Source organism: Dendronephthya gigantea, unplaced genomic scaffold (genome assembly GCF_004324835.1).
Source record: "Dendronephthya gigantea isolate DGI-Jeju-01 unplaced genomic scaffold, DenGig_1.0 000015F, whole genome shotgun sequence".
NCBI classification, from domain to species: Eukaryota; Metazoa; Cnidaria; class Anthozoa; order Malacalcyonacea; family Nephtheidae; genus Dendronephthya; species Dendronephthya gigantea.
In genome coordinates this window covers 1,803,020-1,823,203 of record NW_021163025.1, presented here as the reverse complement: position 1 = coordinate 1,823,203, position 20,184 = coordinate 1,803,020, and the positions used below count along the sequence as shown (strand labels likewise).

The following is a 20,184-nucleotide window of genomic DNA, read 5'->3' as shown; positions in this document are numbered from 1 at the left end:
TTTACAAATTGGCTCCAAATTAACTCCACTTTTCTTACAATAAGCTATCTTAAACTCTCTTTTTTGTATAAAACGAAGTAAAATTCTCCACAAAATTCTCAGAAATTTTAAAATTTATAACCAGCGGTAGGCGATCGAAGGCTCGGAAAAGTGACATATGCAAATCCGCGAATTGTTTTGAATGTTTTTGTTGGAAACATCAACAAAACGAACAACGATTTCTTTTTAATGTACGCGTATTATGGTAGGTTTTATTGCTCGTTTACAACGTAAAACTCAGCATGAGGTCGCTTCTTCGTCTAAAGTTAACTTTGTAACTCAGTAAATAAAAATGTGATAGTCAGGAACGGCCCGACACGGCCGTGAAATTTATCTGTTAAAGATACTTGTAATGTGCACCTACATACTGTATTTATGTTGTAACAGATGTCAAGGTCTAAAAAGCAACAAGATATGGTCGAAAGTGATTCAGATTGGGACAGTCTTCCTGGGGACATAACGGAACCAAGATCCAGTCCTGAACCTATGAAATCCCCCTCACCCAGAGCACCAACCCACTCCCCTGCCCCCCCTAAACAGCCATATTCAAAGCATCACACATCAACAAAACCGTTTGATATGTACAAGAACTCCTCTACCACTATTCAGAAGTCCGGCAGCGCTACTACATTCCAGGACAAAACTAGTGGTCTTTGGAATGATGACGATAATAATGAAGTCCAGGTGTCGTTTTCAAAAGAGGACAACAACAATGTTAAAAAGAACAAACAAATTATTAGAGATGATTCAACAGCGAAGAATGTTAACAAACAGGAGGGAAATAAGGAACCACCATTTACGGATTTCAGAGGTGCAGATGGAAATATGCTTATATATAGTACCTTGCAACAAAGCAAAAAAGCAAAAGTATCCCCTAAAAGTCTCAAAATCTAAGACTATTGAAAATTTCTGTCCAAAATCAGCTCATGTCTTGATGTTTATCACTTAACTTCACCATTATCTGTTTAATATAGAAGCCCTGAGCTCACCAGCCCCAACTGCATCAAGTCCTAGAGAGCAACACAAAATGGCTGGAGTTAATAAAGCCTACAAAATCGAGACAGGGGACGAAACAGGAGGCAATCGTGACTCCTGGGACGAGAGTGATGACAATCGGTCTCCACCACTACAACAAAACTTTAAACCTGCAATGAGAGCATGCAACAGCTTTAGTTCAAATGCAACGAGAATGCCAGTAGAAATATCTATGGAAACAACACTTCCGGAAACGAAGCCACCCAAAAAGACAATGATTAGAAATGACGTTATTGAAGTTCCCTGCAGTGGAAATTATCATCTTGCCACAACACAGAATTTAGAGAATTGTTGTTTGATTCAAGTTGCTGAGGGAGCCTTTGATGACAGGTTGTGTTGTCATGTCAGTTGTAGAGAGCTCTTGGCAGTTTTTTTCCACGCAAATTGCAAGTCTGTTTACTTCTTTCGTTTCTTTAGACATCGACCTTCCTTTTTCCACGGGAGCAAAAATCATTTTCACATCAAGGAAGACAATCCTCGACCAGCTATTACGGACATTGCAGATAAGTATGTGTTCTGATTTTTCACTAATTGTGCTTCAATGCACTCCAGTACGAATGTTTGTCTCAACTATCAGATTCTGATCTTTTGTTCGTATTGGATAAACAATGTTTAAATTTAAATTTTCAGATCCGAGATGGTCTTTCAAAGATTGTGGCGTGAAGTCTTTGGCGTTCTTCAAATTCTCCTTAACTTCTTCATAATATTCATACTGGAATTTTTCAAAACAATTCTTCAAAGTGTTCGCTACTTGCTCATGGGAATTCTGTACACAACAGGCGATCAATTTATAAAGCCCGTTCTGGCAGCTGTTTTCAATAACATTATTCAGCCAGTCTCTGTGTTGCTGTTGAACGTCTTTAGTATAGTCACGAACCTGCTCCAACCAATCCTGGCGTTGACTCGTGAAGTGCTAAGCCAAGTTGCAATACCACTGCAGGCTTTTAGACTGTTTGTCTTCAACTGGGATCACAGAGGAAGAGAGGAGAGTTACAGAAGAGATATAAAAATAGTTTAATTCAGAGTATGTCAGAGGAAGTTGAAAAAGGGTAGTGTTGACATGGGAGTTGCATCTCATAAACTCTTATATGCCCACAAAAAGGTTTCATGTCACTGTGAAAAACTGTGACACTGCCATGTTATTGTTCTTTAAAGGAACATATAAATGTTTCTATCATATTTGCATTTTGCAATACAATAGAGTATTTTCAGTTTGAATTTGCAATAGAATTATAAAATATTATAAAAGAAAACACAAAAAGAACTACTATGGAACTATTACTTAACATAGTTACTGTTGTAATATTTCTAGAATATTTATAGATCCTACAACATCCAATAAATGGTTGGCTAAGTAGTTGTCATTTCCTATTCTCCGAATATACGCTGCTTCCTTATCCGTGTCTCGTCTCCGCTTAGCCGTTGATCTCTATATGCTCAGAACGCGATTTCTATGGAGTGAGGCTGGTGCCTACGCGAATTAGGTCAGCGGAAATCCTCAATAATTTGTAGATGATTATGCATGCTGAGAATCTTGTGGTTCAGCACTCAAGAGATGGCAACCATACCTTCTGAGGATTGCAAGGAAAAACACAACAAAATCTTATTATTCCTTAGCAATAACCAAGTGCTTGTTTGGGACAAAGAAACCGTGATGACACTACGAAAGCAGCATCACATTGTGGGAGCCTTGGTTGGCTCTTTACCCAGTAAACCTCGGCAGAATTTGATCTTCTCTCTACCACTGATTTTGCTACCTGAAGAGGCAAAACTGCTACTGGACAAGAACATTGCCAAGATGGTGGAAAGCCAGGAAACAAGCCCCTCGCAAGAAACTGTCAGGAAATTTCAGGATGAAAGAGAGGCTAATATGCAGGAGCAAATGGAAAGGCTTCAAGATTTAAAACAACAGAAACTTGCAGACTTTGCGGACATTATTGAAGAAGGTCGTGAAAAAGGGAGCCGTAAACGAAAAAGATCCAGCAAAGATTACGGCAGGAAACAACGACTTGTTGAAAATGAACAAAAGCAAAGTTTCGAATCAAAAATAACAACAAACACTGTGGAACAATCTGAAACTCATACAAGTGACAGTATAATGCAGTCTCTTGACACCAGTGGGTTATTGGAATGCACTGTCGATTTCCTCAGACAGGAACGATCCGAGGAAGGTTCTGATGGTACCAATAAAGCTAATCTGCAAGATTCTACTCTGGTTTGTGTAGACACCAAAGCAAAACATATACAGACCAAAGATATAAACTGGAAATTTCCAGAAACTGAGATTGAAAGAATTCGATACAAAGTTTTCTCAGATCTATGGGAGAAAGGTTATTTTATAACAAATGGCAATAAATTTGGTGGTGATTATTTGGTCTATCCTGGAGACCCATTGAGATTCCACTCACATTTTATTGTAAAGGTTTTACCTTGGGGAGAAAGGTTTACTGGGTTGGATCTTATTTGTGTTGGTCGGTTAGGGTCGACCGTTAAAAAGACAAGTGTTTTAGCATCTGTTGATGAGTCAGGAAATGTAATTTATACATCAATTCAGTGGTCAGGATTTTTGTAAATTTCCAAAGTTAACCTCTGAGTGAAAAATTGATGTGATAAAACAAACTGCATGTGTGAAGTTTTGGTTTAACAGGAGAACATACAGTTGATTTCATAGGTATTGCATGTTTGAATCCCAATATTAAATTGAGATTTTTGATTAAATGATGACCATAGAAAATATGGCATATATTTGCTTATCCAATTGATGCACTAATTTAAATTGTCTATGACAAGGTTCTGGGCTGGCTAACGAATACAAAATTTATACAATATTGTGTACAAATATTCTACAAAATCTTTAAAATATTCTCAGTCCAAAGTATCACCATCCATTGAGGCATTCTATAAAAGGGAAAAAATGAAATAAGACCAATGTTTGTTGTTGGAGTTTCATGGCTGGTTCATACCTGTGCTGTAGCAGAGGGAGTTTTTGTTGCAGAGGCCAGACTTGTCATTAACATTTTGAACACGTCAGGTGGTAACGTCTGTTGGAATACTTGTAGTAGTTGCTGAGGTTGACCACTTATTGCAATGGCATTGGTTAAATGCTTAACACTTGCTTCATATTCCCCTAAAATCCAGCAGAAATTGAAGAAACATAGACATTCGTAAACTGTTGAAAAATGAATAGTAATTAATACATGCACATTCTAGTTGTTTAAAAATCAAAATCCCAAGCAACTTGCTGCAATCCTGGTATCCAGTGTCTGATTGGCTGGACATGTCACTGATCTATATACAGTCCAGTAAAGGGTACACAAGAACATGACCAGCCCCATCTTGGTAATCCTAAGTGGGGCTTCATTGGATGGTTTAATTCAGGTTTACTCAAACCAATGATTTGGTATGTGTTGCAATCATCCTGCTAACCTGCAGCAAGTAATTCTTCTCCCTTCTGGATTTCGTCAAAGAAGAATTTCTGCAGTGCTGCTTGGTCATTGCGATCTGGCATACGAGCCTAAAATCACGCCAAATATCAATGATGTTATGGTTCATGATCATCCTGTAACCTATTGGCTGGATACTGAATTCACAAACTATTTCGTATTAATCTACCTTAAGCTCTTCAGCTTGTGCTGTTTCTTTTTCTCTTTTTGCTTTTAATCTTCCTACAAATGAAGATCGTTTTCAAATTCTTCTCTGCTAGAGCGTAGAAGATTTGCTGGACGATTGGTTTCAGACTTGCAGTCACTATAATTTAAACACTTACTCTCCCTGAGTTTCTCTTTAAAATTAGGATCACTCCTACGTTTTCTGTCGAAGTATATACAATATCCTACGAAGGCTGTTCCAACAGCTCCTAGTATTCCAATAACGTACTTGGAATTCATTTTATAAGTGAAAAAAAGGTTGAAAGTTTGTCTCATGCAATATTCACTCCTTGCATCTTCAGCATGGCGAAATAAAAGGAGCGAATAGTTCGTAAGACTGGGCCTAGTTGCTTCCACTTTGGAATTTCTTCAAAATATCCCTCGTTTCTCTGACTTCGATTGCAAAACTGGATGATGCAAGTATTGAAACACGTGGGCAGTAGTTATGGTGGTGCGGTGTGTTACATACTATGCAACTTTACTTGCAACTTGCGATGCAGTTCGACTCCTAAGGCATCTAAAGTTGTCAAATACAAACATTTGTTACGATCTGCTTACGTTTCTTTAGCATTCGAACACCCCTTTACAAAACTAACATCCCTCAGAACCGTGTAACAGCACCTTAAGTTAAGTCAGCACCTTTTGCGTAACTTCCTACGACCATAACTTTATGCAAAGCTCTTTATTAATAACTTTGAGACAAAGTCATATTGATATCCCAATGTTTCAATATAAACCACATTCCAGATCACTTTTTACCATCTTCATTCAGCCATATCAAATTGAAAAATATATTTCCAATACCTCTCGATATTGCGAATCAATCACGTGCGCTGTTGTGCAACAATCACAAATGCAATATAAACTGCATACATAAATTTTAAAACGACACAAAATTGTGCAATTGTTTAAATATCGTACATGCAATATAATACAAGACTCTAGATATTACTGAAATTTTCTCAACTTCCAACAATAAATTTGCAATATCTTAAAATAGATCTGTATTCTGTACATTATTTGTATCGATAGTGCGGCGCTATATATTAATTCAAAAATTTCAAGTAAGATCTCAATTTCAAATAAATTTAAAAACTCCTCAAAACAACGTTTCTTTTTATGCCAGGAAACACATCTAAAATTATACTTTAAAAATACGTCGACTGCTTCTGAATTTGTTCCAGGAATTTGAAATATAGTTTTCAGGTTCCATAACTGGTAATAGACTGTGTATGTCATCCACAACCGGAACAAACCATCCTGAAATCTGTACTTGTTAACCCACGGCATTAATGCCGTCCCATATAAACGAAGATATGCATTGCGCTTTCTGTGCAGTCTCTTTGAGGGCGCTGACCACTTCTTTATTGGCATCGTAGAAACTGAGGGAGATGTAGCGCACGTCGTGCCGCTCGCAAAATTTCCGGATTTTCTCGGACAGCGTTCGTAGGTAGGGTCGGGAGACCCTCGGAAAAAGATGATGCTCGATTTGGAATTGAAGACCGCCGTGAAAGAAGTCCAGGTACGGGTGACAGTCCACGTTCATCGTCGTCTCCATTTGGGAAACGAAGAAAGAATCGCTTTCGTACGTGCCCGCGGGAAGACCATGGTAAGTCGCCATTGCAAAATGACTGATGGTGATTTGCACGTGCAGGAGTCCGGCGATGAAATGTGACACCAGGACGAACACCACCCTACCAGATGCGCTCGGAATACACGAACACAGCATGGTAAACCAACACCAAAATATACCCATCGTGAGCAACTCCAGTTTTTGTTTGCGTCCAGTGCATCGCGTCAGCACGTGTATGAAGCTCTGTGCGTAAAGGTTGAACCTCGCCACGCCCATGATGGCGTAGTACAACAGGTGCTGGTTGGATACGAAGAATTTTGAAAACCTATCGAAGAAAAAGGTCTTATCGTGATACGCAGAGATGACGGGCTTAAAGAACTTGTCGGTTATGGCGAAGACGGGAAGGTGTTGGATGTCCGGGTCACAGTTCACGGAATTCGTTACAACGTGGTGAGCGTTGTGGCTGCGTTTCCACCAACCGATGCTGATGCCAGAGAACATGTTCCCAACGAAGAATCCGATGGTTTCGTCCGTGTCTTGGTCGTGTGTTATGAGATGGTGACCGGCGTCGTGACCCACGAATGCGATCTGTTGGAAGAAGAAGCCCATGGTGACTGCAGCGAGGAGCAGGGCTAGCGGGGAGGTGGTTGAGGTAAGGAGGTACACCACAAATCCGAGCATTGTGAATTGAACGAGAAGGTTCTTGAGGTAGAAGCCATCTGGGAAGAGTATAAAGGAACATGAATGTTAATTGTGTGAAGAACTTTGACAACTACCATAGTTAAGCAAGGTTTATAATACAGAAGTTGGTTATTTAACAACAGAAGAAATAATCTGAAATCATACTTCGAACATTGAAACTATTGGTTAAGATGGGTGTTGGCATAACTCTGGGCCAGAATGGGCTGGTACTGCTGACACCCAGTCAGCATTGGGGTGTGTTCTAATCAGTATATCATAGAGACAAGTGACTTATACACTCAAAAACTACTTTGCTCTGCAATGTACCCTTTCATCTTAGGTCTACTAGACAGCAATATGACACACAATATTTTAGGCATTAAAATGTTGAATTACAGTGACATACAGTGACAATCACAGCACTTTTTTCAGGACATTTTGTGTGGGAGAGAAAGCAGTTTCAGCAATGCCAAAGTGTCATGTTATCACTACAACTAGCATTGCCTTTAAGGCTCTAACACACCTGTACCAGACAAATCTATGTGTGGACATACACTTGTACAATGATACACTTTCTGTTCACAAGGTTCTGACCTGTCAAGGTTTTCTCTGGCTATTAATGGCATTGCTCCTGCAGATCTTCACACCCCCCTGGTTTGCAATTGTCAATTTAGCCTTGGCATATATTGACCTTAAGGCAATGTTTATTTTAGCCACCAGGCCCACCACACTAGTGTGGGCCATCCGGCATCATAACAACTACCTATAGCTGCAATTTTAGCCGCAATACAATAAGTTTTGGTATGTGTCCTTAAAAGCAGGGCGATATCCCACCAAATACTCTGAAGAACGTTGAAAATCCCCCCCAAATCAGATTACTTTATCAAACAATCATTAAGATGGCCATCTGACACATATATAATGCCAAACTCTAATATTTTTCTTCAAATTATTTATTTTGGAAAGTAAATTAATTGATTCAGTAAATATAGCGTCTTGATAAATATTCTGTGAATCAAAGCATTCTGAGTAGATTCTTAGGGAAGTCTCAATGCCAAATTCGACTAATAGGTTTCCAAGGAAGAAAATTGACTGGATTTGTCGACGCGTGGGTTTTGTAAATTTTGACAGCTGCATGGCAAACACGACAGGTGCAAACACAAATATAAATCTCATCCATGCTACAGCAGACCGTAGTGTCACGCCCTTTCCTCTCGAACTTAACTGTTTTAAACTCGTAGAAAATTTCAATTCGTCAAGGTCTATCGCAAATTTATTGGTTTCAATCAGGGCGCCACGCAGAAAGCGCAAATAATTTGGCCAGCTTGGCTGGGCAATATAAACAAGATTGCTTGTATGTTTAATCCAGTGAAACAACACTCGACGCAGCAATTTCAGCCTTTAAACGAAGCTTTCTTCAGGTTTTGCAATCCCATATGGAAGAAAGTCGATATATAAGACATATATATATATTAATACGATATAAATTACAACAATACTATAAGTCGACACCACACCGGTAGGATAATTATGTGAATGATGTGATTCACTTACAGTAGGTCGTATAGCCACCTTCTTTGACAATTTCATCGTGGATTTTATCCAATTCGCTTGAAATTACAGACTCTTTAGCACTGGCGTTGTCTGGCTCGCATATATCGCCGATATAAAACGGCGGTAAACGCTTTTCCCTTATCCAGGAGAACGGATGAAACGCCTTGAAAACACGGCTGCAATCTTGGCCGGCAGAATACAGTAAGGGCAGTACGCCTCCCGGATGATATTTCAACCATTTACTAACGTCGTAGACTTTTCCATCTATAACAATCCAACAATCCGTGGCCGTATTGTGACATTGAACCTCTTGCCAAGTGTATTTTCGAATTTCACGGGTTTTCCCGTCCATTTGAAAGTTAAGAGGAAACCCAATGCAAAAATGATCTTTGAGCCAGAGCTTTCCTTCAATTGTGCTCCGTCATAATACTGCAATCTGATTGGCTCACGCGCTGACAAAATTAGCGAGTAACCAATCAGACGGCTTGAATAATGGGCTTTCATGGCCCCATAATATAACAGAACACATATGGCGATAGAATTTCTGTTGTATCGATTGCAAAATTATATATTTTCCATTACAGGTACACATTCGAAGCCCTAATCTTCACCATGTGTTCTTCTTTCTTATCTCAACCGCTTCCGATAATATAAGCACATTATCAAAGGTATACGTGCTTAGTGAGGATAAAGGTTTCACTGTTCAATCTATTTCCTTATCACAGCCTTTATTGCACGTGTCAACCACCAGTTAGTTCATTTGAGGACCGAATAATAGGGCGATTTCATTACACTGGGTCGTTGTTTTAGAATCAAATGTAAAGCATGTCTTTCATTATCTCCTATGAACAGAATTTCATTTGAGAAGTATTAATATTGGCCTGCCGCCGGATGAAATTGAAAATATGCCAAAAAAAGGATAAAATTTCTAACAAAATTTACATGAAAAGTATTCAAGATTACAAAACTCCCGAAACCACATTTGAAATTAAGTTTCTTAATATGGAAGAAAGTGATTAAACAAAACCACAAAGTTTATAAACAATTGGTGAACGTACATGTATAAATAGTTTTATAAAAATGATTTATATATATATTTGCATGAACATATAGAGTGAATGACGAGAAGGGTCTGCCCTCTATATGTACATGTTGATATATCCGGAATTGTAACACTAATTTGGAAAACAATCAAATTTGAAACCGGCTGTATGGCTGGGTTAACACAGTCAGATATTTCATGAACACTGTTGGAATTTTGCAAAAGTAGCTTGAAACGAATATCAAGGCGAGATAGCACTGCCAGTCTGCCACTGTGTTAATCATTGGTTTAGTTCTAAATATATCTGGCAAATTCTTTGAAACGTTGAATTTACCTGTGCAAAATTCCAACTGAGATCCCTAAAACAGGCACTGAAACCGAGCAAAACCAATTGGCAACTGGCAAGACTTCATTTCCGACACTTATAAGTTGATAACCGGGCCTCAGGGCTGGGTTATATTTATAATAAAATTTTGTTTATGAGATTTTGACGTGCTAAGTTGGAAGTAATTTTGGAGGCCTTCACCCTCCCCCAGTAAGATTATTAAAAATCTTCCGCCTAAGGATTAGAAGCCTCTACAGAATATGATCCAAACAAAAAATCTATTGTGGTGATAAAACAAACCCAAATATAGATTTTGGCGATCAAAAATAGTGCTACGATCTAAATCATTCATATGTGTTTCCAAAAACTGAAAAAAATTCGACCTTTTATATTACTAGGGCCTACGGTTATTTATCTTGGTTTGTGGTTTCCTGACATTGATCCCATACAATCATTGAAAAATTAATCAACTTTCTGTGACAGTGTGTCTGAATTGACCGACCAATGACTAAAAGTTTCATGAACTGTTCCATATACTACAGATGCTACCTATGGTACTAGGAAGTAGGAACAAGCATGCTGATTAATTTTTCATGTTGCTCGTCAACTTTTAAACTGCAACGAAAGCAAGGGCTGTTTTTAACATTACCATTGCGTATATCATTGTTCTTTCTTAGGCACTCAGCTGGAACACTAATTTTGAAACAAAGAAAAATGCCAATAATGCCACGTTTCAATACGATGCTGTTGAAATGGAAATCAGTAATTAACAAGTTGTATGCGTTTTGCAATGCAGCCAATGCTGCCTGTCTTTCATTCACAAAGAACAACCTGAGCTTTTTTGCTTGAACTCGGGAAAATTTACTCCTGCAACGGAGAGCAATCGCCGCAGCGAATAACGTTTGACACGTCACGATATAACACGAGCGAGGCACAAAACGCGCACGAGAGGAGTTATTTTAGCACGATATCATAGAAAACGTACACGAAGATAGGATGCACGCTGAAAACGACCTTTGCTCGTTGCCATGGTAAAATGGTTCGACTTTACCGGAAATGGATTTCCCCTACAAAGCGGGGAAAACAATGGCGAAACTTCGGCTCAAATATTTAAGTAATTCGAAGTTTTGCTAACGGTAGCCGCGATGAACGGGCATATACGCTTGGAGCATAATCTCCCCGAACCAAATGCACTTACTTTAAGAAATGGAATACAAAAGAATGTTCCGAAAGGCGATACGATGAAAAATGGCTATCGTGTTCAACGTGATGATGAAGACACTCGGAAAAGACCAGTTCACAACGAGGAATTTGAACCGACGCCCCTGCTGATCGCCGTGCTAACGTACATATCCTATGCAATACTTATTATTTTTGGCTACATGCGAGACTTGATGCGTTTTTACCGGCTTGAAAAATCAAGAGCTTACAAGGAACTTGGAAATGAGGTAGGTCCAGCCGCCAGCAGCTTAGTAATCGCATATTTTTTACAAACCATTTGCCTCAAATTCATTGGAGGGCGGGTAAGAGATTATTAGTTAGTTTCTTCTTATTAATTAGTATGTTTCCTGCGAAAAAATATCTAAAAACAAGGCCTATACAAAACCCTTTTCTTTGAAACGTAATATAAACTAACATTTGTAACATATTAATCAACAGTTTGATAATGGAAATTAGATGCGACGCCTTTGCATTTTATTATCTTCCCATATAAAGAATTTCGCCGTTTTTCCGTCTGTCTTTTTAATTATTTAAGTAGAAGATCTTTGGGGAAAAATATAAAATTTTGACATTCTGCACAAAAGAGACATTCTGCACATTCTTGAATGTGCATTTTTGCAAGCATTTATGCCTTGAATATATTATACCGAACGTGTTTTAGATTATTATTCAAAATTTCCAATTAGCTGTTACCGCAATAAATGGCAATATGCCAAACCTAATAGTGCTATGTCTAGTGTTGTACTCAAGGTCTACTACTACTCAAAGTCTATTACTACTTAAGGTCTTCTACTACTAGAGGGGAATTGTCATTTCAAAAGTGACATTTCAAAAGTGACATTTCAAAAGTGAGAAGCATACATCAAGTGTGTTCTTCTATCAATGTTAGTTCTGTTTTTTAGGGTTTTGTCCCACTATATGCAAGCTTTGAGAGCTTTTACACAAGAAATCTGTACAGACGTTCAAATGACTGTTTTAATCGACCAATATGCAGTTTACCAGGGGCGGAAATTGACCTTATGGAAAGACACAGCGACGACTATAACTGGACGTACAGGTATAACAAGTATTTTAAGTTGTTTTGAAATGGATGTCAAAGGAAGGATTGTGTTTAGAATGCTCTAGCAACTCCCAAAACCACCCAATTTACCCAGGAAGGCTACTATAACCCCTCCTAAAATCTGCTTGCTCTGCCATTAGCCACGCCTTGCACCATAAGTATTTTAATTGAAAAATTGTGCTGTTGATTGCTTAAAAACAGGTTTACAGGAAATAGCACAAAGGCTTTGAACCTAGGATCATATAACTATCTTGGTTTTGCCGCAAACTCTGGTCCATGTACAGATGCCTCAGAGCTAGCCATAAGGGAACATGGTCTTGCAACATGCAGCACCAGACATGAATATGGTAAGGTATAATATACGATGACCACACCCTACTTTGCTGATCAATCACAATAATTCAGGAAAGCTAACCAAACACTCATTTGCACTCAGGTACCATGGACATTCACGTTGAGCTTGAGCAACTTGTGGCAAGATTTATTGGCAAAGAAGCAGCGATGGTGTTTGGCATGGGTTTTGCTACAAACTCAACAAACCTCCCAACTTTGGTGGATAAAAAGTGTTTGATTGTCAGCGACGAGCTCAACCATTCCTCGCTTATTTTGGGTGCAAAACTGTCCGGAGCAAAGGTCCAAATATTCAGGCATAATGGTATCAACTTTTTTTCTGGTAGTTAAAATACCATCAAATCAGGCTTAGTGCTGTACAATTAATTTGTTGTTTGTTTTAAAATGTTTCAAGATATGGCACACCTTGAGAAAATACTAAGATCAGCTGTGATCCAGGGACAACCTCGAACACACAAAGCATGGAAAAAGATTCTTATCATTGTTGAAGGGGTTTACAGGTAGATATGTACAGCTTTGGCCACTCTGATGATCTTTAGTTTTCAGAAGCAATTTCAATTATCAATTGAATAAGAAAGGTCTATTGCTTTGCTCTATTACTTTGCGAAACCCCATAATTTATTCAATTTACTCGCTTTCAACATATTTTCATAAGGCATAACAGGAATCAGGGTTTTAAAAATCAGTATTTCAATCTCACTCTTTTAGTTCAAGGATTAAAATATCTTGTTTGTTTAGCATGGAAGGATCAATAGTAAAGCTCCCGGAAGTAATTGCTTTAAAAAAGAAGTACAAAGCATACCTTTACCTTGACGAAGCTCACAGCATTGGTGCAATGGGTCCCACTGGTAGAGGTGTCTCGGAGTACTTTGGTGTCAATCCTGATGATATTGACATCATGATGGGAACGTTTACCAAGAGTTTTGGATCAGTTGGAGGGTACATTTCTGCCTCCAAGGTAGCTAAAGAAGATATGAAAGTTTTATTGATACCTTGCTGTCTTGTTTTAGTGGAATTAAACAGGCAATAGACCTTTCTCATAACAACATTAAATGCAGAAACCCTGATTTTACACAAAGTTCGATTGCCTCTGCAAAGTTGCAGGCAAATCAAACTTCATGTAATATTAGACTTTTTGCTTGGGAAAGGGTCCGTTGCATACATAGAAACTTATGAAATAGAAAGGTGAGATCGCTCTGTTGTTAGATTGTGAATATTGGTGTGTTTTGTTTAGGAAATAATCAACCACATTCGTTCCTCCTCGCACAGTGCTGCTTACGCTAGTTCAATGTCTGCACCCTGTGCACAACAAATTATCTCTTCCATGAAGATCATCATGGGTGAAGATGGTACAGATGAGGGTAAGCAGTGTCTTAAGGGGTGTTAATCTGTGTACTTAGCATGTATATGTGTGTACCTGATGACATTCTCATACCCATACACTACAAACTATCATGGAGTATTAAAATACAAATTGATTTTGTCTTTCATGCAGCTGGTGTCTCAAACTTTACTCATTCTATTTCTATATGCATGCAATAAAGGTCAAAGACGACTTCGTGCTTTGGCAAACAACAGCAAGTAAGTTGTTGTCTAAACTCTAAGTTGTCTAAACACTCCACCCTGTATCGCTAACCTTATCAAACTAAAATACTCGCTTTATTTCCTAGGTATTTCCGAAAGGCATTAAAAAAGGCAGGATTCATCATTTACGGTCATGATGACTCAGTCATAGTCCCGCTACTGCTATATCTTCCTGGAAAAACAACGTTAGTACTTTATGAGCTTATCCCAGCTCCTTGGAAAATTTTTTGTTCTTTTTTTGTATCTATGGTTTTCAATATATTTAGGGATGATTTCAATTGAATTGAGCATGTTTTATTTTTCAGTGCATTTAGTCGTGAGACTCTAAAAAGAGGATTTGCAAGTGTTGTTGTTGGTTTTCCTGCAACAGGAATTGTTGAGTCCCGAGCTAGATTTTGTATATCGGCCGCTCACACCAGAGAACAATTAGACAAAGTACGAGTCATTCCAACTACCTACAGTGCTCTGCATTTGTAAAACTCATGGTGGTTGAACCATCAATACTGTTGCAACTTGTAATAATAATGTGACAATAATGTCAACATATGTTCATGAGCTTACAACACAACATTGTTCACTCCTGATGTAACAACCTGTTCAATTTTCTATTGTGCACAGACATTACATGTACAAAATCCATGGAAGCAACCTAATTGCCCAGGGACATGATTTTAAAGACATTAATCAACATTTTAAACTAATTGTTTCTTTCAGGCAATTGCAGCGATCAACGAAGTTGGTGACATTCTCTGTGTAAAATATCTAGCCTAACGCGAAACAAGGTAATTCAATTTGATTGGTTTTTTCCACCCAGCTGCCACCATTGGGAACAAAATATGTGGCATGACCAGCAAAACAAATTAAAAAAATATGCAATTTGAAATGGAATCAAGATTAAACTATGTTTTTTAATTATTAAAAATCACTTATCAGTGTTGTGATAAAGAATTTATATTAGTTATACAATGTTGTAGTTAGTTACATTTTAAAAGACAATCAAGTCCATTTTGAACAAGCAACCAGGAATGACTTCTTGGTCATCATATAAACCATGATTTATTCACATTTGGACTTGACTGCTGTTTTAAAGCAAAAAATAAAATCATACGAGTGATGTAAACTAAATTAACCCGTTTGCGAACTTTGAACTGTTATTTCTAATTACCATTAAAATGAAATGACTATCATTTAATGTATACATTTTGTAACATTGTGGTGTTCTAATTTAACTAAATTATAACATTCTATTGTGTTTCATATATGTGCAAATGTTAAAATATACTTTTTGTGTATACGTACAAACTGTGAATAAATAGTGCGTTTTCTTGATCTCAGTTTTGACTAAAAAGATGCAACTATAAGTTTGGGTAATCTGATCTTACCTGAATATTGCGCAAATCCTATATAGCTATAGGTAAAAATCGCGATAAATGTAATAGTATTTACAAATATTCGAATTATTTTACAACTGAATAAATAAGGCTTCAAACCTTGTAAATAAAAGATTCTTTCAACTTGACGAGGTAAATTAACATTCCGAACTGTTAGATAAAGATTTTACAGTGAAAAGAGAAAATGAAGGTGCTTTTTGATATTCGGAAGATCTTTCGGACGATTCCGTAGGACTCTCGAGAATTTTTTTCCGCAGATTGTGCATTACGATAAATTCCGAGCTGAAAGCGAGATTTCTCGAGGTCGGGCAGGTATTGTGTGTGTGAACTCAGAATATTTGATAGTTGCAGCCCATTGTTTTGAAGGCAACAAAAACGATGAACGAAAAAAATGATGCTCTTGAAAACCTTTCCAAACGAAAAGGGGATGTAAAATTACACGGGAACGGTGATACGTATTATAAAAACGGCGTAGAAAACGGGGATATGGGTCGCGAAAGCAGGGAGGACTTTGAACAGACACCGATTTGGATAGCAGTAATGACTTACATTGCGTACGCTATCCTGATTCTGTTTGGTTACCTGCGAGATTTTATGCGTTATTATGGCCTCGAAAAATCCCGAGCGTTCAAAGAAATCGGAAATAAAGTTAGTAATGCTATTTTTTATTGTTCATGATTTGTTTTGGTTAACGAAATCTTTACCGGGGGCGTGTTTACATCCTTCCCGAGGGTTATATAAACATTGTATCCTCTCGAAGAATGTTGTCGTCTTTAATAAATAACATAAATTTATTCTTAATAACCGCTATTTAATACAAGTCTTAACAAAACCTAACAGCAAAATGAGCAAATCTTACAGATCCTACATCAACAGGATGGATCTTTTTTTAACATTCATTTTTGGTTTTGTGAGGATTGATATTTTGTGACCTGTAACACTGTTTTGTTAGTTATTAATATATGTATGCACTGGTATTCATAAACACATATCACGCATTTCATGCCTGAGGCTTGAAGAGACTGACCAGCAACCCCTCTTCTTACATGAATTGAACATCAATAGTGGTTATTTCACTAGTTAGTAGAAGCATAGGACTATTATAACCATATCAGAAACCTTGTATGTAATACAGTTTGAGTTGTGGTCAAACCTACCCCCTTTATTACCTTTATGTCTTAATTCATCAATGATGTTCTAATATCTATTGTCAGTGATCAATTAGGTGTACAATTTCTTTCTATAAATAAAGGCCACATCTACATGCAATCACTCTTACAATATGTAAATTACAATATGTTAAAGAACGCCTAATCATAGAAAAATAAAAGTCAAGTTGTACCTGCCCAATTTAGGGGTTTGTTCCATTATATGCGAGTTTCGAGAGTTTTTACACAAGGAATCTGTATCGAAGAATACGAGATTGCTGGAACAGACCAATATGCAGCTCCCCGGGTGCTGAGATTGATATTATGGAGCGATCAAGTACTGACAATAACTGGTCATTTAGGTACGACTCTACAGAATAAAGATTTGCTCGTCATATATTGTAGTGTTTGTTTGATGTTAATCTAGTGTTTGAGTCAATTTGATCAGATACCATTAACTTAGCTAATCCATTGGCATTTAAAAATGAAAATAAGAATCAGAGTGTTTTCGCACTATAGACACACAGGAAAAACAATCAAGGCTCTAAACCTCGGATCCTACAACTATCTTGGTTTCGCTGAGAATTCTGGCCCTTGCACGGATGATTCTGAACAAGCAATACGTGATTACGGACTTGCGGCTTGTAGCACAAGACATGAGTATGGTACGCTCAGTATTCATGTTGAGCTTGAGGAACTTGTGGCAAGGTTTATAGGCAAAGAAGCAGCGATGGTGTTCGGCATGGGTTTTGCTACAAACTCAACCAACCTCCCAACTTTGGTGGATAAAAAGTGTTTGATTGTCAGCGACGAATTGAATCACTCCTCGCTTGTGCTAGGGGCAAGATTGTCTGGAGCAAAGATTGAAGTTTTCAAGCATAATGGTAATTTTATGAAGTGTACTTTTGTAATATTTGTAATAATAAAAGTAATATGACTGTCAACTTGACTGAACCAGCACAAAAAAAGCCATCAAGAAAGCATGCAAGTCCTCATGACCTCATTGATCAATTCTGTGCTTTCATTTTAACAATACAAGACATGAACCATCTTGAAAAGATTTTAAGAAACGCGGTGATTCAAGGACAGCCACGTACCCACAGACCGTGGAAGAAGATCTTGATTGTGGTTGAAGGAGTCTACAGGTAGGTATTTAAAAGAAACGCCTGGTTTTGCTGAGGTTCTTTCCCAAAATATTTAAGGTTTAGTCGATATTCGCTCACACGGTTTTTGCAATTTGCAGCATGGAAGGATCAATAGTGAAGTTACCCGAAGTGATTGCTTTAAAAAAGAAATACAAAGCATACCTTTACCTTGATGAAGCTCATAGCATTGGTGCCATGGGACCCAATGGTAGAGGTGTCTCTGACTATTTCAATGTCGATCCAAATGATATTGACATCATGATGGGAACGTTTACGAAGAGCTTTGGATCTGCCGGCGGTTATATTGCTGCTTCGAAGGTAAATTTCCATTATAAACGGTAGAAGATTCTGTCATTTTAAAACATATAATTTATTAAACATTGGCTCCATTCATAAATCTTTTCGAAAAAGAGCGGGCAACTCATGGCTACGGGGGCCTGTTGCGAGGTAAACGAAAACGAGGCTAGGAAGATTTTTGCCGCATATTATTCAAAATAGTTTTTTGTCAATTATTTGTGGGGGAGAACAGAACTAGAGCCGTATAATCCGCCAAAGGGCGCCTGAAGCCTGCTTGCTAGCCCCTAAGGTGACTTAGGTGAGCAACTTTGACATGACATCACTCAGAGAACTGTAAAGTTCAAGATTTTCTCTGAAAAAGCTATGGTGGGTCACCACCAATGAAATAAACTTTTTTATCACAATTTGCCAAAATAATTACATGTTGCTCCTGTAGGAGATCGTCCATCATATTCGCTCGTCATCTCACAGCGCCGTCTACGCATGCTCAATGTCTCCACCTGTTGCGCAACAGATCATCTCCTCTATGAAGATCATCATGGGTGAGGGGTGAAGATGGAACCGACGAAGGTCGAACATTATTCTATGACCTCATTTATGTGTGATACACTCTCTAACGCCTTTTCCCATCCATCTTGGATGGCAAAAGAATTATCTCGAATATATCTTGTATATATTAGAGTTCACTGAACATAGACTTTTGGTTATACTTCCTCGATGTCACCGTCTCACTGATTTTCCCAAAATATCAATAACATTATGGACTGTTGGAGTTAAGTTAATCTGGTGTTTGCCAATCAGTTCATATCAATATCTTCTTATTTAGGCCAAAGGAGACTTCGTACTTTATCAGAGAACAGCAAGTAGGTTCATCTAAACTTTGTGAATTTCACTGATGTATAAAATCGTCTGGCGCAGCTGAACATAATATAAAATACCAGGTCCTCGACTATGTGTCTCACATGAAACTGTTTCGTTATCAGATATTTTAGGGAGTCATTGAAGAAAGCTGGGTTTATTGTTTATGGTCATGCAGACTCCGTGATAGTTCCCGTGCTAATCTTCTTACCTGGAAAAATAAGGTTTGTTTTGAGAAAGCGCTGGATCCTCGAATATGAAAATCGTACGTTTGATCAGTTAGAAAATAACGCTTGAATGATGATCAGAAAGAAAAAATATTTCAATCAGTTACGAATTTCGATTTTATGTTTTCTATAGCGCTTTGAGTCGTGAATTGTTAAAGAGGGGGATAGCAGGGGTTGTTGTGGGATTTCCAGCTACAAGTATCCTAGAGTCACGCGCTCGCTTCTGTATTTCTGCCTCCCACACGAAAGAACAACTGGATAAGGTAAGATTACATGTGGTAGTGATGTATTTAACGGACCAATCCCTCCCCCTCCCTCCAGGTAGTATTTGATGTACCATTTCCATTGTTCTTTTTTCTTCAGGCAATCAAGGCGATGAACGAAGCCGGTGATATACTGGGAATGAAATACTCGCGTCGAAGATGACGGAGGGAATGAGACCGAATGTTTGATGAGAGCCTTTAATGAGAGTCGTCACTAGGGAAACGCACGTTAATTGAAAGAAAAAAGAAAGATTTAGGAGTTAATATGACATTCAATATGACATAGAAACATAGCCTTTGTAAGCTCGCAGTGTCTGGAAACGATTTCTAAATCTTTTGTTCCGTGTTTTGGGTAGGCTCTGTAAACACAGAGCTATTTTAGCGCGATGGAGAAAAAAGCCAAAAAAATCCGTCGCAGTTTAGTTTTGAAAGCATAAATGATATAATTGCACTCTCGGTACAAAACAGAAGCGTAGAACCCAGCCTGACGATTTACTCCCGACATGCTAGTAATATTTCGAAGATCACTGACTTGTGAAAACAATAAATTTCTAAAGCCGGAAATCTGAAAAATCATAACTTGCCGATTATTAACAGGACTAAATCGTCAGGTGGCCAGCCGGCTACGCCCTTGGTCACAGCCAACATGCATTAACAACTCAAAACTATGGATTCATCATCATCAAATGAATTTACCATGGCATAGAAGATTCCTAAAATGCATATATATTATACCCGTCAGT

The 20,184-nt window shown here is 38.1% G+C and overlaps 6 protein-coding genes across 6 annotated transcripts; 4 read left to right on the top strand and 2 right to left on the bottom strand.

The window, feature by feature from the left end:
* Positions 1 to 151: 151 nt before the first annotated feature.
* Positions 152 to 2,399, top strand: LOC114520061. The gene is made up of 5 exons (XM_028540265.1): positions 152 to 244; positions 427 to 850; positions 1,014 to 1,404; positions 1,492 to 1,581; positions 1,705 to 2,399. Exons 1-5 carry the CDS (start codon positions 242 to 244, stop codon positions 2,090 to 2,092), a joined length of 1,296 nt encoding a protein of 431 aa, XP_028396066.1. The 5' UTR covers positions 152 to 241; the 3' UTR covers positions 2,093 to 2,399.
* Positions 2,400 to 2,598: 199 nt separating this feature from the next.
* Positions 2,599 to 3,692, top strand: LOC114519964 (tRNA-splicing endonuclease subunit Sen34-like). The gene has a single exon (XM_028540157.1). The coding sequence runs from the start codon at positions 2,630 to 2,632 to the stop codon at positions 3,644 to 3,646; it is 1,017 nt and encodes a 338-aa protein (XP_028395958.1). The 5' UTR covers positions 2,599 to 2,629; the 3' UTR covers positions 3,647 to 3,692.
* A 120-nt stretch (positions 3,693 to 3,812) lies between these two features.
* Positions 3,813 to 5,035, bottom strand: LOC114519965 (mitochondrial import receptor subunit TOM20 homolog). The gene is made up of 5 exons (XM_028540158.1): positions 4,841 to 5,035; positions 4,687 to 4,739; positions 4,501 to 4,588; positions 4,038 to 4,201; positions 3,813 to 3,972 (listed from the first exon to the last, which is right to left on the bottom strand). Exons 1-5 carry the CDS (start codon positions 4,995 to 4,997, stop codon positions 3,940 to 3,942), a joined length of 495 nt encoding a protein of 164 aa, XP_028395959.1. The 5' UTR covers positions 4,998 to 5,035; the 3' UTR covers positions 3,813 to 3,939.
* Positions 5,036 to 5,437: 402 nt separating this feature from the next.
* On the bottom strand, positions 5,438 to 13,424 carry LOC114519894 (delta(8)-fatty-acid desaturase-like). The gene is made up of 3 exons (XM_028540067.1): positions 13,337 to 13,424; positions 8,530 to 9,371; positions 5,438 to 7,013 (listed from the first exon to the last, which is right to left on the bottom strand). The coding sequence occupies exons 2-3, from the start codon at positions 8,879 to 8,881 to the stop codon at positions 5,998 to 6,000; spliced, it is 1,368 nt and encodes a 455-aa protein (XP_028395868.1). The 5' UTR covers positions 8,882 to 9,371; positions 13,337 to 13,424; the 3' UTR covers positions 5,438 to 5,997.
* On the top strand, positions 10,952 to 15,576 carry LOC114519893 (serine palmitoyltransferase 2-like). The gene is made up of 11 exons (XM_028540066.1): positions 10,952 to 11,344; positions 12,020 to 12,174; positions 12,379 to 12,524; positions 12,614 to 12,832; positions 12,923 to 13,028; positions 13,267 to 13,486; positions 13,763 to 13,889; positions 14,073 to 14,109; positions 14,199 to 14,297; positions 14,418 to 14,547; positions 14,827 to 15,576. The coding sequence occupies exons 1-11, from the start codon at positions 11,042 to 11,044 to the stop codon at positions 14,881 to 14,883; spliced, it is 1,599 nt and encodes a 532-aa protein (XP_028395867.1). The 5' UTR covers positions 10,952 to 11,041; the 3' UTR covers positions 14,884 to 15,576.
* Positions 15,577 to 15,778: 202 nt separating this feature from the next.
* LOC114519895 (serine palmitoyltransferase 2-like) lies at positions 15,779 to 19,634 on the top strand. The gene is given in 11 exon segments (XM_028540068.1): positions 15,779 to 16,151; positions 16,859 to 17,013; positions 17,171 to 17,535; positions 17,691 to 17,796; positions 17,895 to 18,114; positions 18,530 to 18,640; positions 18,642 to 18,663; positions 18,920 to 18,956; positions 19,077 to 19,175; positions 19,312 to 19,441; positions 19,542 to 19,634. Coding segments are annotated over 11 exon segments (1,578 nt in total). The 5' UTR covers positions 15,779 to 15,881; the 3' UTR covers positions 19,605 to 19,634.
* The last annotated feature ends 550 nt before the right edge of the window (positions 19,635 to 20,184 follow it).